The sequence below is a fragment of the Rattus norvegicus genome, chromosome X (genome assembly GCF_036323735.1).
Source record: "Rattus norvegicus strain BN/NHsdMcwi chromosome X, GRCr8, whole genome shotgun sequence".
Classification (NCBI taxonomy): domain Eukaryota; kingdom Metazoa; phylum Chordata; class Mammalia; order Rodentia; family Muridae; genus Rattus; species Rattus norvegicus.
Window position 1 is genome coordinate 110533642 of NC_086039.1, and position 24009 is coordinate 110557650.

The 24009-nt window shown below is 38.9% G+C and overlaps 1 protein-coding gene across 1 annotated transcript in view; it reads right to left on the minus strand.

Annotated features, from left to right (window-relative positions):
- Gucy2f (guanylate cyclase 2F) overlaps nucleotides 1-24009 on the minus strand; it is a 97835-nt gene that overhangs the window by 26459 nt on the left and 47367 nt on the right. Inside the window, exons 8-10 of the mRNA NM_053831.2 lie at nucleotides 17876-17965; nucleotides 6062-6238; nucleotides 3728-3884 (exon numbers count right to left, since the gene is read on the minus strand). Coding sequence (NP_446283.1) covers nucleotides 3728-3884; nucleotides 6062-6238; nucleotides 17876-17965 — 424 coding nt within the window. The remainder of the gene's footprint in view (nucleotides 1-3727; nucleotides 3885-6061; nucleotides 6239-17875; nucleotides 17966-24009) is intronic.

Here is a 24009-nt window from a genome sequence, read left to right on the forward strand (position 1 = left end):
CTGAGGAATAATGAGAAGGGAGAAAGGCTTGATGAAGTGGGGGTAGGGAGGGTAGCTAGAAGAATGGGGACAGAGTGTGAGAGGCCCTGAGAGCCAAATGAAGGCATTTGGAGTGAATACAGAAGGCAGTAGGGGTGCTGGAGCTAAAGAGGGATTTGATGAAAACTGTTTGGGAAGATTAATCTGGCAGCCTGCACAAGCTGGATGCAAGAAGAAGGGCTGGAGTCAGGGCGATCAGCTAAGAAGTGGAGCAAGAGCTTGCACAGGGGTGAAAGGGACCTGAGTGGGGGTATGTTGTGGCAGCATAGCCAGGAACCAGATATACTAGAGTTGGGGTTACAATAGAAATGAAATTGACAAGGGCAGGCATCTCCTCCCCTTAGCTTTGTGAGGATGGAGTAAATGCCCTGATAATATAGAGAGGAAAGTTCAAAGAGGAGTCAGGGGTTTTGTTGTAATTGTTGTTGTAGAGCTATAGAAAAGGCACCATTTATAAGAGTTGAAGAATAGTTGAATATGGCTAATGTCATCTGATTTAAACCAACAAATATCTGCGCTAACTAAATTCATCTGGGAAGGCTGAAGAATGCCTGCTAAGGAGTACAGAAGTTAGGGCCAGGATTAAGGCTGGGGACAGCCGACTTTGCATCATGCTTAATGGGGGGATATGAAGATGGGAGCCTAGAAGACAAGTTCCTATGATGCAAGAAGGTACATAGAAAACATGGGATTGTTTGTTTTGCTAGTAAAAACCCAGGGAAGGAGAAAGCAGCCTTAATTTTGGACAACCAAGAAGAAAAGTTTGGAACAAGAACGTCTAGACTCAGTCTTCTTCGTGTACCTGTTTTCTCACTTTGGCTTTCAATTAACAAGCACTTCTGACTTCTCACCCAACACCCACTTCTATGAATGTCTCTGGCACACTCGTGGCAGTTGTTTTGCTCTCATGCCTCCCTCCCTAGAGAGACTGAAGTTCATAAAAATCCTGAAATGGCTGAATGATCCTTTAGTCAAAGGAATGCCTTCTCTGAAGGTGAGATTTCAAGAGGAGGCTGAGGAAGGAGAGCCTGAGTGGATATCTGAAAGCAAAACCAAAACATGGTCTTTGTCCTGGCATGCTCTCCCTGCACATTTAAAAGCATCAGAGGGGGGAACGAACTGTCTGGTAAAAAAAAACTAGATGATTAAACACCATCATTTCCAAATAGTACTCTTAGAGAGCACCAACATCTAGGCTGTTAATGGCTAAAAAGAGCTTGGATCTGGACTGCAGTCAGACAGTTGAAATGGGACAATAATGAACACTCATCCCCATCTTCCAACCTGCTTCCCCTTCCTCTTGTCCACTCCAGAAGCAAGCAACAGCCACTAGTTACTATTACACAAGGGGTGTCAGAAAAACTAGAAGAAATTATTTTGCCTTCTCTTATATAAGTTGTAGCCACTACTAAGTCTGAGCTTATTCCATCAGTAAAGTCAACTTTGAAGAACCGTGCTAATAGAACATTTAATAAAATACAGAACTGCAAGTCAAGAGACCTGGGTTTCTAAATCCCAGCTTGACCAGGAATCAGTTTTAACTCAATTTTCCCAAAGCAAAAGTTGAGTCAGATGACCTTCAAAGACTTTCCAATTATAAGGCGCTATAAGCCTCATCATTTAAGGTAGGAGATCAGTTCCAACATTTTATTCCATCTCATTCATTTGCTAAGCTAATGAATATTTATTCTACTAGAAACCGTGGACTCAAACCTGCTTCTTACCTCCACTGAGATTATAGTTTGGGTGTAGGGAAAAGAAAACCAAGTACAAATCCCCAGTGAATTCTGTTGACCTTAAAGAGACTCTTGAAAAGAAGAACTTAGCTGGGCATAAGGAGTCATAGGAAACCACTCAGTGCAACAGTACTTTAAGCTGAGTCCTAAAGGCGGAGAACTTAGCTATGCTCAGATAAATGCTTATGATGATGAGAAAGGCAGAGTATCCCAGACAGAAAGCACAGCAAATGTAAAAGGGCTGGAAGGAAGAGGAAGCTCGATATATATAAACAACCTGAAGGAGTTCAGCGGGGCTGGATCAGAGAGATAGAGGCTATCGGTATTAAACCCATACCAAATAAGACTCATATGTCATGTAAAGGAATTTGAACTTTACCCTAAAGGCAGTAAAAGGCCATTCAGTGAGGGATACCTATAACAAAATCAGATTTGCAGTCTAGAAAGTTCCCTCCAGGTACAGTATGTGAAGAATAGGCTTCAGTTTGAAGAGTGAAGCAAAATAAGAGTAAGAAACCAAGATACAGACGGAGACTGTAGACAGTGCACACCTACTCACCCACACACACATACACAGAGGCATAGGCACTGATATAGGCACAGTCACACACAACTGAAGATACCCTTTTCCCAGGTTATGACCGAATGTCCCTAAGGTTGAAAGTTTTGTCAGTCTGTAAAATAAATGTGAAATGAACTCTGAAAAGTATTGTGTTTTACCTTTTCCAGATGTCTGATTTGTATAGAATGCTAAGGACCTGCCATCTCTGCAGCTATTCTCCCAACACCCTGTTGTAAGGCAAGGCAAATGGCAAACTAGGCATTCAAACTAGAATTAGACAAGTAATTACAACACAGTTATGTCAGGGACTGGGAGTGGAGGGAGAGGAGTGGGAGAGGGAAAATATCACAGTTGTCACTATGATTTTCAAGACTTTCAACTCCTCCAGAATGTGAATGAACAGAGAAAGAGAAAACTGGGGTTTGTTGAATGAATGAAGACCTGAATTGAATTGCTGTGAAGTAGCCGTATGGTTTGAATAACTCAGGAGCCTCTCTGCTCTCTAATCTGTAAGTGGGAGAGTTAGACTAAATGGACTCCTACAGTTTAGTGCTGCATGCATTTGGTTGGGGAAGTGCAGATATGATGCCCTCAAAGAACGGCTCTCTATCTGGGCATGTGGCTCTCCGTCTTTTATTGTTCTTGCCTCCCAGGTAGGTAAGTCAGCAGTTCTAAAATTTGTAAGACCACTATTTTCTACCCTCCTGTCTTTGGGGGATGGTCTGTTCTCCCACAGCTCAGATTTTTTCTTTTAGTCTTGATGAGTTATGAGTCTGCCAGGAATTCCTTAGTGCTGCTACTGGTGCACTAGACAGAAGACAAACACACACACACTCGCGCGCGCGCACACACACACACACACAAACACACACACACACAATGGATGTCACAAGCATGCCTGCTTACTTACAAGTCTGTCACTCTCTCTAAAGCCATACACACAACCCATAGAGCACTCATTTGCAGGGGGCTTCTTTCTCTCAGAGACACGGTACTGATACGCTCTAGTGACATCCCATTTGAGAATATACTTCATGGGGGTCCAGCTTCTAAATTACTCTCCATTCAATCTGACAAGTATTTATTGAGTGCCTACTGTGTGCCTAGCACTCAGCAAGATTCTCCAGGGACTGCTGGGGTGTCTAAACAATACAGCCTAATCCTGCCTCAGCAGGGACTGAACATTATTGCAATGGCTTTGTTTGGAAGGAAGGGCTGGGCTGAGGTTACAGCTTGCAGACTTCATTCAAGTCCCTTGGCTTGGAAAAGAGGCTGGATTTTCAACAAAAGTGAGGAGTGGAAATCACTCTAAAGCTTTAATTCTATGCATAGTTTCATTTGAACCTTGAAGTTACCTTGTGTACATCCGAGGGTACAATTCATTGCTTACCTTCTTCAGAAGGTTCCTCTTCAGAGAGTCTCAGCATTTCTAAAATGTTATTAAAGCCATAATCTGTCACTTTTAGTACAAAACGTCCGTCTACCACACAGTTCCGAGACTTTAGCCTCCCATGAATAAATTCTCTGTGGTGTAAGTATTTCATTCCCTGCAGATGATACAATAAAACTTATTTAGACACTCACTATTTGATGCTTTTAGGGCCAATTTCTGAGGTCGTTAATGGCATTGGCAATTATGACCAGAATTCAAGCTTTTTCTCTTATTTGTAGGCAAAGGCAAAGTAAACCTTTGACAAATGTTTAGGTCCATTCTAGCTCTAAAATGTTTGGCTTTGATTAAGAATCATAGCTTGCATTTATTTAGAAGTAAGTGCTACTAGGAGATCTATTGACATCTCAAGCACAAGATGGATCCATTCGCATGTAATTGCCAGGAACTGGGAGATTCTGATTTTGCAAAGCAGATCTAATGTATCTTTCATCCATTACCAGCAAAAGTGGGAACTTGGTGTGATTTTGCAGGTTGGCAATTCAACAGGAGCTGCAATTTTTTTAAAATATGTATACTATAGGCTTCTAATTCTTCAGAAAAAGCATGTATGCTTACTTATATACAAACAGAGCAAGAAGAGTGCAAACAGAAGTTTTGATTTTTTATATGGTATACAATTGGAAATAAACTAAATTATCAGTAAGGGAAAGATTTATCATACATTCTTTTTTTTTTTCTGGGGCTGGGGACCGAACCCAGGACCTTGCGCTTCCTAGGTAAGCGCTCTACCACTGAGCCAAATCCCCAACCCCTAATCATACATTCTTAACTGAACATTCTGCAATACTAATAAGGTCAATCCATGTGTACTGATATTGATATAACTACAAACCAAATAGTAAGGACCAAATTGTGACTCTCCAAGTTATGTGATGGCATGTGTATTCAAAACAAATAAAATAGTTATACTAGAATGTAAATAGGCATGGAATGTATTTCAAATCTAGTTTCCAAATTGTTAGCTTTAGCTTAACTTAGTGTAGAGGTGATGAAAGATGAGGGTTGGATAAATGTCAATATTTCCCCACATATATTTATAGCACTTGATTTCAAATGTTAATTAAATGTACTAATTTTAAATGAAAGAATAGCTAAATGAAGAAGAAAGCTAGGTATTTCTGCTCTCTAGGGTTGCTTGAGGGCCTTTACATGAATTTAAATGTGATGCGTGTGAACTCTCCACCAGATGGGTTTAATCCTTCTGCATATCTGTATTTTAGTGAAGTCATCTCAGAATTGTTGATACCAAGTGTCCTTTTAGTGAGCTATTTCTGCTTTGAAACTTGATACCCCTTTGTAGTCCCATGATTTCCATGTTGTCCTCTCAGAGCCCCTATAGTCTCTATATTACTTGCAAACCAAGTCTACAATAGGCAGGATTTTCTCCAGGTTAGCTAGTGCTTGACTATTACTCATATAGGCCTGGGCTAGATGTTGCAAAATAAAGACTGCCTCAGGTAGTCTCTCTGGGGCTCTCTGTGTTGGGGATTTGATTGTGGCCATCTTACAAAGTGAGGATGAGATAATATCTTCCCCTTCTGTACCTCCTTGAAAATGTTTAAGTCGCTTTTCAAAACTCAAGGCTGTGATTAATGTGTACATAGCTCAACAAGTAATCAATAATTCAAACCAATTCCATTAAAATGCACATACACAGAGCTTTATATTATCTTGGAGAGTTCATTGTCTCTATAGAAGCTCATCCATGGACCTTTCCATAAATCTCCATTGTAATGTCCATGGCACACACAATGAAGGTGCTACCTTATATGATCAGTGTCTTTCTCAGAGGCAAAGTTCCACATCCATATAGACATGCAAAGTCTCATCGTCTACTTCTAGACCGTGACACCTTTTAGAAAATGAAACCAAGCAGCTGCTTTTACACAACACAGAAGATTCTAGGAATGGCCACTTCCCTATAGCTACAAAGCAAAGAACTGGAAGGTGGTTAAAAGTAGAAGAGAGCTTGATGTTAAACATGAGAAGAGAGGGAAATCTGGACCCCAAGTTGAGAAGGAACATGTGCAGTTATATTCTGTATCAATACCCTAAAACACATGTAGACAAAAGGGTGATGAAAGGGTGGAGACTCAGGACTTGAGAGACAAGGAGAGTAGGTGAAGTAATCACAACAGCCCATAGGAAAGAACACTCCTCAGTATTTTAAATTCCTAACCTAAAAAGAATAGACTAAAAACAACAGTCAAAATCTTTGTCAGTTTCAAATCTATGAGGAGAATCCAAGACTCCTTTATGTTTGCCATTAACCTTGATGAGGTCAAGCAGCAGTGATGATTTGAACATCCAATCAAGTTTCACATCGTCTTGTGTAAGTATGTCTTCTAGGCTCCTTCGAGAACAAAATTCTGACACGATGGCAAACATCCCCGAATCATAGAAGAAGCCCAATAAAGGGTTGACATTTTCATGCCGCAGGTCCTTCATCTGCAAAGAAGACAGAGACCAATCACAGCTGTCTTGTTTTGGCTGCTGCTCCTTACTGTTCACGGTACTGCACAAAAGGTACAATAAGGATATGCAAAATGTCACGATTAAGACAACTGCTGTTTTATGTGAACTGTAAAGAAATAAATAAAATGTATGAGAAAAGAATAAATACAATGCAGCCACTTGTCCTAGAAGATCTCATACTCAGTGGAAAGTAGCGGGTAAGTGATCTGAAAATTATATTTATCACGTAATGTGTTTTCAATTAGACCATGAAATGCCGAGTGAGCTCAGAGATTAAATATCTCATCTTGACAGTCAGTGGGGGAGCCAGGTATCAAAGGAAGCTTTCCTAAGAACTGATAAGTAGAACACTGAAGAACATAAAAGAGTTGGCCAGTGGATCTGATGGAGGAATACTTCTGAGTTGAGAAAATTGCAACAGGTTTAGTCTTCCCAGACTACAGTTGCAGTGGGGAGGATATGAAATATCAAGCTATAGACATAGACAGGAACCAAAAGTCATGGAGTGAATATCATAATTTCAGTATCGTATGTGACATATAATCTCATAGAGAGCCCTGGTATGAAATATAAATAACTATAATCTATTAATATTTCAATCACATAGATTGTCTTAAGTTAGAGTTTCCATTGTTGTGAAGAGACACCATGATCAAGGCAACCATCATAAAAGACATTTAATTGGAGCAGGCTTATAGGTTCAAAGGTTCAGTCCATTGTCATCAAGGCAGAAAGAATGACAATGTTAAAGCAGGCATAGTTCTGGAAGTGCCAAGAGTTCTATATCTTGATCCAAAAGCAGCCAGAGAAGACTCCCAAAGCCCACTCTCATGATGACACTCTTCCTCCAACAAGGCCCCACCTCCTAATAGAGCTACTCGCTGGGCCAAGCATATTAAAGCTACCAGATATACTGAACATTTATACAGTATTTTTCTTTTCACTCCCAAAACAATACTTTTATGCACACAAAATTTAAATTGTAATGGCCACAAGATAAATAAGACATAATTTAAAGATGGTAGGATGTACACAAGTGGGATACAAAGTATTTTTCTCTTTTATGTAAAAGATTTGGGTATTGTGGATTTTGGTATCTGAAGGGTTCCTGAAACCAATTCCATGAATATAATAAATACAACATACTGGCCATACTTTGTTTTATATATATGTGAGTGTGCACACACTCATGTATACACAGGCTTAGAATAATAGCAACACTGAAGGACTAGGAACAGGTTAGATCTCAGATGTATATTGGAGCTACAAATCACATGCCATGATATGGGAAGTGAAAAAAGACTTCAAAGATTATCATATGGAGTATGGAGAAGCTGCAATCCATTTACTGGTATAGATAATACCGTTAAGACCTTCAACGAGATAGTCTGAGCTACACTATGTTAACCCTTATAGGAGTGAGAACTATGGACTATCTCATTTGCCTATTAAGCATAAAGACCTGACCCTTCGCAATTATTAGTCCACTTCAACCTAAACCAATTAAAGAAGACATGAAATCTCAGCTTACATATAATAAATTAAGCACCTTCTTCTAAGATTTCATTCTTTTATTAACCAAACAACCAAAACTACTGGTCTCTGGAACTGTGTTCCAGAAATAATAAAAACTGATTAGGAAAATAACTCACATCCCCTTTCCTCTATTGAAGCTAAGCATAGCAATATTATTGATGTCTAATCAATAGAATAGAAGAGAAGGGATATGCCCCCATTTCTAGGTTAAGGCTTTTAACCTAGAAGCAAATAATCTCAGTTGCATATTATTTTCCAATTCCATGGTTAAATATACATGTTTACAAGATCATAAGAGATAGCAGAGCCATAATATCGCTATAGCCTGGGTTTTTAAACCACCGCATTAAAGGAGGATCACCTGCCAATCAAGAATAACCATCTTTTGTTATTGTTTGAAAATGTTTGCAGCGTTTAACACAGTAAATGGTCCCAGTGTGGTGGCATATGCTTTTAATGTCAGCACTCAGTAGGCAAGGCAGGAAGATCTCTGTGAGTTCAAGGCTACATAGTAACCTTCAGGCCAGCGGAGGCAACATAATGAAAACCTGTCCCAGAAACAAAACATATGAAGACTGGAGTTACAGCAGAATGAATGACCACATACATGTTTTCTGGGTTCAATCTCCAGGAAAAAAATGGCATTAAATATTTGGGAGAATAACGGCATCTTTCAGATCTACATCTCTGCCTGGACTTTACAACCACCCATCCTCAGCTGCAAACATGAGAGAAGGTCCTGTTTTGAAATTATATAAATACCTACATGCAAGCATGTCCTACGGAGATTCCGAATATGATGGAGAGAAAGTCTGAAACGCACTCACAAGGTGAATGTTTACTAGGTAGACATATATTACTCCTCTACCACGATGCTTACTTAGCAGTTTAACATCAAAATTTCAATGTGTCTTATATCAGGATCTTTGGTATTCACCTCTCTAATATAATATTCTTAAGCTTTCAACTCGCAGAAATACCTGCTTCTGGGTCAAATACATAACCTTAAATACTTCTTTGGCCAATTAAAAAGCATGCTGAAATATGGCAACATCAGAGATAAGCCCATCCCCCTTTTCCCATACTAGGTATTATTAAACTATCCATTGATGCATATTGCAGCAGCAAGATTTCTTTTTCTACCTCAATTGCCTAATTGGCTACACATGTCTGTCTGTTTCTAGCACATTATTTTGTTTTGATAATCGTATAAAGTATTGTTTATATTACCATACTGCTCTACCTACTGCCTACTACCCAAAAGTGAATAGTCATATCGAATATATTATTTAGGTACTGGAAATGGAATTTTTCAGGATTATTTTTCCCTTATTTTAATTTTTAATCCTGTATATCTGTGCATGCTTTTGTCTGTGCTCATGCATGCATGCATGCACACACATGTATATGTGAATGCAGGTCACCTCAGACACATTAGGTCCAATGGAGCTTTAGTTTCAGGTGGTTGTGGGAATCGAAATTGAATTCTCTCAGAAAGCACAGTGTGCTCCTAACTTCTTAGCCATGTTGCCTGCCCCTATATTAGAACTTTTATGATGTAATAGAGCCAACCCAAATACTGCAAGAGCCAGAGGACTTTTTGAACTTTTAAAAAGGTATATATTTTTATTTATGTATCTGATGTATATAAGAATGTATGACACATATGTGTGGTCCCATAAAAGCCAGAATAAATACTGTATCCAGCAAAACTCTCAATTAACATTGATGGAGAAACCAAGATATTCCATGACAAAACCAAATTTACACAATATCTTTCTACAAATCCAGCACTACAAGGGATAATAAATGGTAAAGCCCAACATAAGGAGGCAAGCTATACCCTAGAAGAAGCAAGAAACTAATCGTCTTGGCAACAAAACAAAGAGAATGAAAGCACACAAACATAACCTCACATCCAAATATGAATATAAAGGGAAACAATAATCACTATTCCTTAATATCTCTCAATATCAATGGCCTCAACTCCCCAATAAAAAGATCATAGATTAACAAACTGGATACGCAACGAGGACCTTGCATTCTGCTGCCTACAGGAAACACAGCTCAGAGACAAAGACAGACACTACCTCAGAGTGAAAGGCTGGAAAACAACTTTCCAAGCAAATGGTCAGAAGAAGCAAGCTGGAGTAGCCATTCTAATATCAAATAAAATCAATTTCCAGCTAAAAGTCATCAAAAAAGATAAGGAAGGACACTTCATATTCATCAAAGGAAAAATCCACCAAGATGAACTCTCAATCCTAAATATCTATGCCCCAAATACAAGGGCACCTACATACGTAAAAGAAACCTTACTAAAGCTCAAAGCACACATTGCACCTCACACAATAATAGTGGGAGATTTCAACACCCCACTCTCATCAATGGACAGATCATGGAAACAGAAATTAAACAGTGATGTCGACAGACTAAGAGAAGTCATGAGCCAAATGGACTTAACGGATATTTATAGAACATTCTATCCTAAAGCAAAAGGATATACCTTCTTCTCAGCTCCTCATGGTACTTTCTCCAAAATTGACCATATAATTGGTCAAAAAACGGGCCTCAACAGGTACAGAATAATAGAAATAATCCCATGCGTGCTATCGGACCACCACGGCCTAAAACTGGTCTTCAATAACAATAAGGGAAGAATGCCCACATATACGTGGAAATTGAACAATGCTCTACTCAATGATAACCTGGTCAAGGAAGAAATAAAGAAAGAAATTAAAAACTTTTTAGAATTTAATGAAAATGAAGATACAACATACTCAAACTTATGGGACACAATGAAAGCTGTGCTAAGAGGAAAACTCATAGCGCTGAGTGCCTGCAGAAAGAAACAGGAAAGAGCATATGTCAGCAGCTTGACAGCACACCTAAAAGCTCTAGAACAAAAAGAAGCAAATACACCCAGGAGGAGTAGAAGGCAGGAAATAATCAAACTCAGAGCTGAAATCAACCAAGTAGAAACAAAAAGGACCATAGAAAGAATCAACAGAACCAAAAGTTGGTTCTTTGAGAAAATCAACAAGATAGATAAACCCTTAGCCAGACTAACGAGAGGACACAGAGAGTGCGTCCAAATTAACAAAATCAGAAATGAAAAGGGAGACATAACTACAGATTCAGAGGAAATTCAAAAAATAATCAGATCTTACTATAAAAACCTATATTCAACAAAATTTGAAAATCTTCAGGAAATGGACAATTTCCTAGACAGATACCAGGTATCGAAGTTAAATCAGGAACAGATAAACCAGTTAAACAACTCCATAACTCCTAAGGAAATAGAAGCAGTCATTAAAGGTCTCCCAACCAAAAAGAGCCCAGGTCCAGACGGGTTTAGTGCAGAATTCTATCAAACCTTCATAGAAGACCTCATACCAATATTATCCAAACTATTCCACAAAATTGAAACAGATGGAGCCCTACCGAATTCCTTCTACGAAGACACAATTACTCTTATACCTAAACCACACAAAGACACAACAAAGAAAGAGAACTTCAGACCAATTTCCCTTATGAATATCGACGCAAAAATACTCAATAAAATTCTGGCAAACCGAATTCAAGAGCACATCAAAACAATCATCCACCATGATCAAGTAGGCTTCATCCCAGGCATGCAGAGATGGTTTAATATACGGAAAACCATCAACGTGATCCATTATATAAACAAACTGAAAGAACAGAACCACATGATCATTTCATTAGATGCTGAGAAAGCATTTGACAAAATTCAACACCCCTTCATGATAAAAGTCCTGGAAAGAATAGGAATTCAAGGCCCATACCTAAACATAGTAAAAGCCATATACAGCAAACCAGTTGCTAACATTAAACTAAATGGAGAGAAACTTGAAGCAATCCCACTAAAATCAGGGACTAGACAAGGCTTCCCACTCTCTCCCTACTTATTCAATATAGTTCTTGAAGTTCTAGCCAGAGCAATCAGACAACAAAAGGAGATCAAAGGGATACAGATCAGAAAAGAAGAGGTCAAAATATCACTATTTGCAGATGACATGATAGTATATTTAAGTGATCCCAAAAGTTCCACCAGAGAACTAGTAAAGCTGATAAACAACTTCAGCAAAGTGGCTGGCTATAAAATTAACTCAAATAAATCAGTTGCCTTCCTCTATACAAAAGAGAAACAAGCCGAGAAAGAAATTAGGGAAACGACACCCTTCATAATAGACCCAAATAATATAAAGTACCTCGGTGTGACTTTAACCAAGCAAGTAAAAGATCTGTACAATAAGAACTTCAAGACACTGAGGAAAGAAATTGAAGAAGACCTCAGAAGATGGAAAGATCTCCCATGCTCATGGATTGGCAGGATTAATATAGTAAAAATGGCCATTTTACCAAAAGCAATCTACAGATTCAATGCAATCCCCATCAAAATACCAATCCAATTCTTCAAAGAGTTAGACAGAACAATTTGCAAATTCATCTGGAATAACAAAAAACCCAGGATAGCTAAAGCTATTCTCAACAATAAAAGGACTTCAGGGGGAATCACTATCCCTGAACTCAAGCAGTATTACAGAGCAATAGTGATAAAAACTGCATGGTATTGGTACAGAGACAGACAGATAGACCAATGGAATAGAATTGAAGACCCAGAAATGAACCCACACACCTATGGTCACTTGATTTTTGACAAAGGAGCCAAAACCATCCAATGGAAAAAAGATAGCATTTTCAGCAAATGGTGCTGGTTCAACTGGAGGGCAACATGTAGAAGAATGCAGATCGATCCATGCTTATCACCCTGTACAAAGCTTAAGTCCAAGTGGATCAAGGACCTCCACATCAAACCAGACACACTCAAACTAATAGAAGAAAAACTAGGGAAGCATCTGGAACACATGGGCACTGGAAAAAATTTCCTGAACAAAACACCAATGGCTTATGCTCTAAGATCAAGAATCGACAAATGGGATCTCATAAAACTGCAAAGCTTCTGTAAGGCAAAGGACACTGTGGTTAGGACAAAACGGCAACCAACAGATTGGGAAAAGATCTTTACCAACCCTACAACAGATAGAGGCCTTATATCCAAAATATACAAAGAACTCAAGAAGTTAGAGCGCAGGGAAACAAATAACCCTATTAAAAAATGGGGTTCAGAGCTAAACAAAGAATTCACAGCTGAGGAATGCCGAATGGCTGAGAAACACCTAAAGAAATGTTCAACATCTTTAGTCATAAGGGAAATGCAAATCAAAACAACCCTGAGATTTCACCTCACACCAGTGAGAATGGCTAAGATCAAAAACTCAGGTGACAGCAGATGCTGGCGAGGATGTGGAGAAAGAGGAACACTCCTCCATTGTTGGTGGGATTGCAGACTGGTAAAACCATTCTGGAAATCAGTCTGGAGGTTCCTCAGAAAATTGGACATTGAACTGCCTGAGGATCCAGCTATACCTCTCTTGGGCATATACCCAAAAGATGCCTCAACATATAAAAGAGACACGTGCTCCACTATGTTCATCGCAGCCTTATTTATAATAGCCAGAAACTGGAAAGAACCCAGATGCCCTTCAACAGAGGAATGGATACAGAAAATGTGGTACATCTACACAATGGAATATTACTCAGCTATCAAAAACAACGAGTTTATGAAATTCGTAGGCAAATGGTTGGAACTGGAAAATATCATCCTGAGTGAGCTAACCCAATCACAGAAAGACATACATGGTATGCACTCATTGATAAGTGGCTATTAGCCCAAATGCTTGAATTACCCTAGATCCCTAGAACAAACGAAACTCAAGACGGATGATCAAAATGTGAATGCTTCACTCCTTCTTTAAATGAGGAAAAAGAATACCCTTGGCAGGGAAGGGAGAGGCAAAGATTAAAACAGAGACTGAAGGAACACCCATTCAGAGCCTGCCCCACATGTGGCCCATACATATACAGCCACCCAATTAGACAAGATGGATGAAGCAAAGAAGTGCAGACCGACAGGACCCGGATGTAGATCGCTCCTGAGAGACACAGCCAGAATACAGCAAATACAGAGGCGAATGCCAGCAGCAAACCACTGAACTGAGAATAGGTCCCCTATTGAAGGAATCAGAGAAAGAACTGGAAGAGCTTGAAGGGGCTCGAGACCCCAAAAGTACAACAATGCCAAGCAACCAGAGCTTCCAGGGACTAAGCCACTACCTAAAGACTATACATGGACTGACCCTGGACTCTGACCCCATAGGTAGCAATGAATATCCTAGTAAGAGCACCAGTGGAAGGGGAAGCCCTGGGTCCTGCTAAGTCTGAACCCCCAGTGAACTAGTCTATGGGGGGAGGGCGGCAATGGGGGGAGGGTTGGGAGGGGAACACCCATAAGGAAGGGGAGGGGGGAGGGGGATGTTTGCCCGGAAACCGGGAAAGGGAATAACACTCGAAATGTATATAAGAAATACTCAAGTTAATAAAAAAAAAAAAAAAGACAATAAAAAAAAAAGCCAGAATAAAGTGGTAGATTCCCCGGAACTGGAGTTACAAAGGATAATGAGCCACCCAATATAGGGACTAGGAACTGAATTAGGGTCCTCTTGAAGAAATGCCATTACTCTGAACTGCCAAGTCATCTCTTCATCCCTGACTTTAAAAATTTTTATACCACTTTTTTTGTTTCCACATCTTTCTAACAGTGTTAGGAATATATCAACTATTAGGAAATATAAAAATCATTACAAATAGTAAATGTGATAATAAATATAAAAGTGTGTTTTATTTTATTGATTTAGTTTCTATAAAATATATAAGCATTTAAAGTAAAATCTGACATGGAGGTAATACACATTCAAACTGTAAAGCAAGGAATATAGACAAGGTAAAAAGAGCAACAAGTTCACAAATTCCCCATATTTTAGGAAAAATGGTATAATATTAACTCTAAGTACATTATGACAAATTAAAAATGTATTCAAGACTTTCTAGAACAATTAATTAAAAAATCCAATAAAGTATACCTAAGATGCAAATATAAAAAGCAAACTGAAGTCCCTCCACATATTTTTAGTCCAAAGGCAAGAAAAATGAACCAAGTAAAACAGAGGAATAAATGAGATGGAGGAGAGATAGCTGATCAAACTTTGAACAATTTCAGTTGGTGCCCCAGTGTACTAAAGACTGTTCTTACCGGCTAGAGGTTGCAGAATAGTGTGGAGAAGGGGCAAAAGGAAACAAATGCATGTTCCTTGACAGAAGTGAATATTAAAACCCAAAAGATGTTACAGTAACATGATAGGAAAATAGACTACACAAAATCAAATCAGAAAAATAAGTATTCCCAGAGCTAAAAGTGAATGTTTTATAATAATAAAAGACCTTGCTATCATAAATGTGCATGTGTAGCTGTGTCCTGGAGCTGAGGAAACAAATTTTACAGAATTCTTTCATTACATAGGTAGGTAAAAATAGAAAAAAACACGCATAATGAAAGTATTTACAAAACCACAATCAGAAAATACTTAAAATTGGTTATTTTTCACATAGACATGCAAAGTATTTACTAGTACACTAACTTGTATACCTATAACATTAGAACATCAAAGAATGCAAAGAAAAATCATGGAATTAATAAATAGGGAAATTTTAATAGTAAGTGAAAACCATATTGACAAGAGTATGGTAAAGATACATAAGATAAAGAATGATCCTATCAATAAATATGGCAAAAAAAAATCTCTAAAGTATCATCCAGAAGTTCTTGACAGTGTTCAATGAACAAGTGGAATTTATCCCAGCTATATTAAAGTTTATCCAATACTTATTTTAAAACAATGTAAATTACTATATTAACCGAATAAAGACATAAACAATAGCCATATCAAAAGGTAAAAAAAATGGTTTTGAGAAACTTGCATGATAAAAATTCATACACACACACATATGTGTGTGTGTGTGTGAGAGAGAGAGAGACAGAGACAGAGACACAGAGACAGAGAAAGAAACAGAGAGACAGAGAGAGAGAGAGATTTACAGTTAACATGAACTGTATTAAATCCTTTTATTTTAAAACCAGAAATATGGCAAAGATGTTGACCTCCCTAACCAATTGGAAAGCTTTTTATGCATGCATAATGATTGAAGAATAAAATGTAAATAATAGGGAAGAAGGGAAGGATCTTTCTTATAATAAATGTCAACCAATAAGTACAGAAAATTTTAATCTTACAAAATTATCAACTAGTAAGTAAAATACTGAATAAGACTGGGCTATACAAAAATCAAAAAGACCCAAGCATGATGTCTCACACCTTTAATCTCAGTTCTTAGAAGGCTAAGGTAGGATTATTGCTATGATTTGAGGGCCAGCCTGTACTACAAAGTGAGCTACAGGCCAACGTTTTTTACAGAGTGAGATCCTAGCTCATAAATCCAAGCAAACGATCTCTATGATTCAAACTGTGTAAAAACTTATGTATTAATTACTGTGAGGAAAAGTAACTCGTTGGCAAGGAAACCATGTAGCTCAACAAAATACTCCAAGTTAATATCACCAGCGAGAAATTGTGTGCCTTTTGGATAAAGTGCACAGAAGAAGACTACATCACTCCTCAAATGATCGGACTAAAGATGCATAAAGCAAACCATAAGAAGATTAGGCAAAACCAGGTGGAGGGTTGATCTACCAGTAACTGGCCAGAATTCTTTAAAAATAATAAGGTGAAAAGTAGAGAACTCTTAGAAGCTCTCGTATTAACAGACCCCAAAAAGACATATAGGAAACTACAATATGAGAACAGAGAGTGTAAACTGACATCAGAAAAAATTGCTTTATAATTGTTTTCTATCACTGTAGCCCAAGTAAACTGAGCAAACGGTAAGCAAGTGCCAATCTGAGCAGAGTCCACAAAAGTCCCCGAAAGATTCAGGAGGGTTCGTCCATAAAATTGAATTATGCCAAAATTAAAAGTCAACACACACAAACACACACACACACACACACACACACACACACATACACACACACATGCACGCACACACACACACACAGGAAAAAATGGTGTAATGCACAACTCCTACTTTGGCTCATCTGTTTATTCACACTCTTGTATTTTGTCAACTTCCCCCAGTTTGAGCCACTTTGTCTTTTTATTTTGAATATAGATTTGGGGAGGTTAGCCTCTCAGGTTATAAAATCACTGAGAAATGGACTGTTTCAGCTGCCTTGGTCCTCTCGAATTTATCTCCAATTATTTTCCCTTCAGCTCCAGGCACCAAAATCCTATGTAACAGAAATACCATATCATGATATTTCATCTGAAACTTTAGGACACACCTTGTTCCCCACAGGTCATACCCCTTGTTTCCTTTCTTTTCTCACTTGCACTTGGTCTGCATACAGCCGGTCCTCATTCAGATTTGTTGGAACGATTTGCCTGCTTTGCAAATGTGGATAAATTTACTATTACTAGTGTTTGAAAGAACCAAAGACAATATCCACAAATCTTTTATAGACTCCAATCCAAGTTCAAGGAGGAGACAAGAATTTAAATGGCTTAAAAGAGATAATGCCTGACTTATTTATAGGCTGCTTTCTTAAGTAAACCATCCAAGGACACTTTGAACATAGCTAGTGGAGTTAGGAAAATAACCATATTCTAAACAATAATTAGCAGGTGAGTCTTCAAGGTCTGAAAAAATGGGCTTGTGAATGATTATGGTATGCTTAGTTGATAATTACCTTAATAGGCATCATTTTATAAAGAAGTTATAAGCCAGGAATTTGCAAGAAGTATTGTATATATTGTCTCTTAATTCTCTTCCCAGCATAGAAGGGAACGTAGTAAACAGACATTTTGCAAACAGAAACGTGAAGGCTCGGGGCTCAAGTTAAGGAAGCTCCTTCTTTGATTCAGAGTAAGCGTCTTTCATTTTCATGACTTTGCCACTGTGTCACAGGATTGTACCAATCTCACAATAACAACTATGTACTTGCTCTAGGTTTGTAAGACTGTCTCCTACCTACTGGCAGTTCCTGGAAGAAAGAAATTTATTTCAATGGGAATATATATAAATGAGGGGTTCTCATACCATTTCAAACACATCACTTGCACTTGATTTGATAGACTTAATGTCCCCAAAATCTCCAGGAGGGAACTTTTTCAGCCATACCCAGTCACCCTGGAAAGAAAAGGGAAAGAAAGCTGATGAGATGCAGTCGTGAGCAGCCAGAGCAAGGTCTCTCCCACATAAAAGACTAAGAGTAAGAATACCAATAAGAACCGATGTCTTTTTCTCCTTCCCCATCCCCTACCCCATGGAAACTCTGTATTCTAAGTTGAAATGAACTCACGCAAAGAAGTTAAAGTTAAAAGTATCAAAGTACGGCGAGCAGGAAAACAACCCACAGGGATACAGATCCCAGGAAATGCATGGATACCACTCTGAAACGACTTCCTTAACTAACCGCAGAAAGGGTCAGGTCATTTCAGTTATCCATAGCTAAGTGATGTAGCACACAGCTTGCTTCGATTAATGGCGATATCTGTGATTGCAATTTCCACTGCCTTGAGGCGCCTGTAGTAGGAGATGTAAGGCAGGAGATGGAGTACCAGGAAGGTTTGCAGCATTTACCTTGATTCATTCTGCTTTCTTGTGACAGACCATGGGGCTGGACGTGGGGCCTCTCTCCCACATTAAACCTGAACTGACTGATTTAAATGTAGATTAAACATTTTTTATTTTGATTCATACATGTGCCGCCATAGTAAGAGGTCATCTAGACCCTTTCAAAAGTCCATTCCCAACTTTTCCCATTTGTAATCATTTTATCTTTTTGAGTTTCAATGTCTGTGGGGAGAGTGTGATAATTTGATACATGTGTAAAGATCAAATCTAAGTAATTAGCATTGATTCTTAACTTTTGAAACACAAAACTACAATTTCTATGGTCGCTGTCAATTCAAACTCAATTATTTCATTGTCTTCCTTCGGTTCACTGCAGGCACCTGATAATTTTCTTCTGCATGCATAGCCTCAAGGAGTCATCGGTCATCAAGACCTACTTAGTTCTGTCCAACCAAAAAAAAAAATTAAAAGCAATATAAATAGAGATTCCTTTTTCTCTGTGATAATGGTAATGTCTTACACTGTGCTCCCTGGTTTTCAAAGTGCCTGCACGTCTATTACCTATAGCCTGGAGATTTCATTTCCGGCTGCACCTACTTGTCACCAAGTAGAGATAATAAAGCAGAGAGCTCTGTGCTATCGAATTGTGAAAATAGGAATGTGTAACCTAGGAATATACCCAGCTATCGCAGCTCATCTGGAAAGCTGTCAGAGGCAAAGGGTAATGGTAGCTATAGGCATCTCAGTAACTCCCCCGCACTCTGTTACAAAGCCTCTCCTAGGCAAGGAGTTCAAAGCCCCGTTCAACTAGGAAATGACTCTAGGAGACCTTGCAGAGCTGGACAATCTAGGAGAGGCAAGCTCCTTGCCCATGAAGCTTAGCAAGGCACCGTAGCATTGGTGGTTGGCTGTACCAGAATGGTCAAAGTGTGACCCCGGACCAGCTGCATCAGGGTCAGCTGGGAACTGTTCAGAGGCACCAAATAATTGAGTTCCACAGAACACCTAAGTAATTGTAAGGTGTAGGAAAGGGACCTGCGGTGTGAATGTTATAGACTCTTCTTTGTATCTCTAATCCATGTTCAAGCTTGCAACCTACTGTCCAGCCTTTTCCCTTGCCTTATCTCTACGATGCTCCCTTCATTCACAGCCTTTCCACTGACCTCACACTAAGCCTCTCTTATCAAATTCTGCTCTCAGGCAGAGATCTAAAACTCATTCACAGAAGTCAAGAGGACCTGCCATGAGATTAACAGTTTTATTTTTACAAAGGATTTTATCCTTTACAGCCATCAAAGGTTAAGCCTTAAGCCGATAGAACAAAAGTCTAACTGGAATTCTTCAAAATGAGACAATGGAGAATATACACTGGTGGATGAAAGAGCTTTCTCAGCTTTCTGGCAACTGTCACTTGGCCCTTAGTAACTACCAGCTGCTATGGCACCATAGTGCTAATTAGATAATGATGTTTTCCCTCAGGTGTAAAAAGACCAGGGTAATTTTTTGAGTATATAATTGTGCACTCTGTTTTGGGGCAGCAGCCTAAATGCATGTGCTTTTTACAAGCATGCATGTTCCACACTCGCATTTACTCACACAACACCCTGGTCACGAGGGAGCACATCTCAATGGTAGTGTGTGCATTCTGCATATCACCAAGCTCTCCCTGCCAAGGGAAGCCTCTTTTAGGAGGGGTAGAGTGGTGCTATCAGGGTGGAAGAAAGAAACTTTGCTCTGGGTTCCAAGAAAAACACAACTTAAAGGAATTTCAGAAGTATACTCAAAATAATAACTGAGTAATGTGCATAATGAATAGGTAATTGTGGTGTAGATGGTATAGACAGATGTGAAGCTTGACACCCCACCCAAAACTAGTCTGGGAAACCAGAATGCCTGCATCTCCTTCTGTACAACTCACATTTGAGTTAGAACATGTCAGTGTGAATGTGATGTCCTCATATGGTGTATGTCTGCTCTGACCACCTTGTAGATTATACATGATACCTCCTTAGTGGAGTTTAATCAGAGACATAGGTTGGCCTTCTATTTGGTCTACTCATGCCATGATAGCTAACAATGGGTTTTTCCTGTCAAATTATTAAATTTGAGAACTGGAAAGGGTCTTATGTACACCTGACTCAGTCTCATATGTCCATAAAGAACCCAAGAGCTAAAACTACACCAATATCTTTCCAAGCCCAGTCCACTCCTCTTTTTCTCTGTCAGGCTTCCTGTGTTTGGAGGATTTGGTTGTTTAAATTTTAACTCTCTCACATACTCCATAAGGAAATTTTTACTGAGTCCGTGTGCATCTTCACTCATGAAAAATGAGGGAGAAGGAGGAAATGGGCAGTTTTATCCTCACCACACACGGGCTAAATAGCTTTGTTTTGGTCTCTTAAAACAGAATGATAAAATATTCCACTTATCACTTGCTTTTTAATTAAGAAAAAGAAACATCAAATTCTACTTGGGAAAGTTTTCTGAAGTAATTTAAAGTCTATCTGTTTTTCAGTAAGGCCATTGTGAATTAGCTTAAACAAGAGAGCAAGGTCTTAAGCATGACTCGGCTTCTAGCCTTAGCATATCCATTTAACTGGCCTTGTCTTCACCTTCCCGGCCTTTCTAATCACATTTACCTGGTAATTTATAAAGGCTTTTTAACTTTACTGACCTATACTTCTGTGATGAGAGACCATGGCTGGGGGGAAAGAAAGAGGTTAAGTGTTACAGGAAGGAGGAAAAAGCAAAAGCTCAGAGAAAGATAAACAAGTGCATAGAGAAAGGAGAGCCAAGCAGGAGCCCGTAGGGTGAGGCTGAGAGTTGAAAGGTATCAAAAAATGAAGCAGAAGATGAACTGAATTCAGGGACTTGTCCATGATTTGAGTCAAGATTGCATCGCTTCCTACCTCATCTCTCCAGTCCCACAGACTATGGTTATTAGAGCAGATCATCTGCTGTTGTTGTTTTCTCCCCAATGGTCAGCTCATCTGGCTCTCCTGCCTGTATTCAAAAGGTATCTATGGAAGGCTATATATCTGTACACGAATTAGAATACATATATGTGTCTTTGTAGGACAATTTAGAGAACCACCTAGAAACACCCATCTTTGGCTAGTTAGCATCTTATCTGGGAATTCCAGGACTCCCAGGAACAATTCTCTGTCTCATTTGATTGGTTGGTTGGGATTGTTTCCTTCTTTCTTTGGTTTTAAGTGTGTGTGTGTGTGTGTGTGTGTGTGTGTGTGTGTGTGTGTGTGTGTGCGCACGCGCGCTCATGCATGTATGTGTGTTTTCATGTAAGGGAAGTCCATGTGCATGTAGAGGCCAGAAATTGAAGTTGTATCTCTTTGTCAGTTGCTCTCTGCCTTATTTTTTGTGAAAGGATCTCTCACTGAATATAAGGTTGCAAACGAAACTGGCCAGCCAGAAAGTCCCAGGGATATCTACCTGTCTCTACCTCCTCAGTGCTGGGATTATAAACACACACTGTTATACTTATTTTTTGAATGGTTCTAGAGGATTAAACAAAGTCTTGATGCTTCTGTGGGAAGCAATTTACTGAGTCATCTCCCCAAAAGAGGGTAGCACTATGCAGCTTTTACTTGTTTGGTAATGATGATGTAGCTCAGCCCATCCTTGTAACAATCCTCCTTACCTAGTCTCACAAGTGTTGGGATTACAAGTATGTATCATCATGCTTGGCTATAGAACAAGTATTGGGAATCTGACTTATTGAAACAGAATCTACTGATGGTGGTACAATTTCTAATAAAGGAGCATTTGAGAAAGCTGCTGGATGACGTTGTTGTTGTTTTTGTTGTTGTTGTTGTTGCTGCTGCTGTTATTTCCAATTAAAAGGCTCTTGTATCTCAGATATAAATTGAGCACAGCTATTACCATTCTGTAATTTATAAGGTATAAGATACATTTAACACCCAGTCCATCATTTTGTCAATTAAATAGAACACTCTGTTATCTATCCTAACTTTAAAAAGGCTTATAAACCCAAATTTTGTTTCCTGATTAGCTTGTATACTATCTGAAAACTACCTTCTCAAATATATTCTTTCAGTGCTAATTAGACTTGTTGGCTATGAGACTATAAGTGGACTTTCAACCCCATCAGAAATCCAAGAGCGACCAATACTATCTTATTCTTATTCAATTGATTTATACTCCATCTTAGAAACCTCTTGAACCCTAGCCAGGCAGTTATGAACATTTGTCTTTCTTCCTTTACACTTTATTCTTAGTCTAATATTGACTTCACTGTGTGGTGTTATTGTTATTAACACCCTTCTGGGGCTAGAGAGGTAGTTCAGAGGTTAAGAGTACTAGTTATTCTTCCAGAGGACCAAGGTTCAAATCCCAGCACCCACATGGCAGCTCAGAACTATTTATAACTCCAGTACCAGGGAATCCAACATTCACTTCTGTACTCTAAGGCCATGCACAGGTGGTGCAGATGCACATGCAGGTAAAACACCCCATACACATTAAAATAAATAAATAAAATATTTTTTAAAAGATCCCAGCTCCCAGTGGAAGGGGAAGCCCTGGGTCCTGCTAAGACTGAACCCCCAGTGAACTAGACTGGTGGGGGGAGGGCGGCAATGGTGGGAGGGTTGGGAGGGGAACACCCATAAGGAAGGGGAGGGGGGAGGGGGATGTTTGCCCGTAAACCGGGAAAGGGAATAACACTCGAAATGTATATAAGAAATACTCAAGTTAATAAAAAAAAAAAAAGATCCCAGCTCAGGAATTGACTGAGCAGCAGCCAATTATAAAAAAGCAATCTAGCTAGCTCTCTTTTCAACTTCCAAAACACAGAAGTATCTGACAAGATCTTCAAGGCCAGTAACAAGTTTTTTTTTTTTTAATCTTTCTCAATTCTACACTGTAACCTTGTAATCCAACCAAATAAAGCACACTATGATCCAACACATAAATTTGTCCACTGAGTCAGAGAATCATGGCAGACCCATGCCAGATGTGGCCTTAGAGGCATTTCTGTCTAGCAATTGCCACACCTTGCTACACATATCAAAAGCACATCGTTGGACTTAAAAATGTATCAGTGCCTGGTTACAGGTTCCTACGAGCTGAATACCAACAAGACCCAATTGGTGAGAATGAGAGTCTGGGCATAATTTTTTTAATGAGCCCTCAGAATTAAGAACTCATTTCAACTTCTAATTTGGTAAATGAAAATCAAAAGTCATTAATATTCATTTCAGAATCTTAATGGCGAATTGCAACTGTAAAGGTCTAAATTCATTCTGTTTGACATTCCAAAGCTATCCAATCATTTTCACCTTTAGGTTTTCAGAAAGAAGATTCATTAGAACCCCAAGCTCACTTGGAAACAAATCCCCTTTTTCATTTTCATTAAATTATGGTAAAATCCAGAGGTTTTTTGCTTCAAATTAAGATAAAACCCTCAGGTATACTGAAAGACCATATGCTAGGCTAATTCAGTATGCAGGCCTGGGTAGTACACTTGTGAAATTGGGCAATTTATTTAAAAAAAACAGGAATTTATTCATCAAAGTTCTAGAGAGTGAAAAGTTTAAGATCAAGGGACAGTAGGTTCA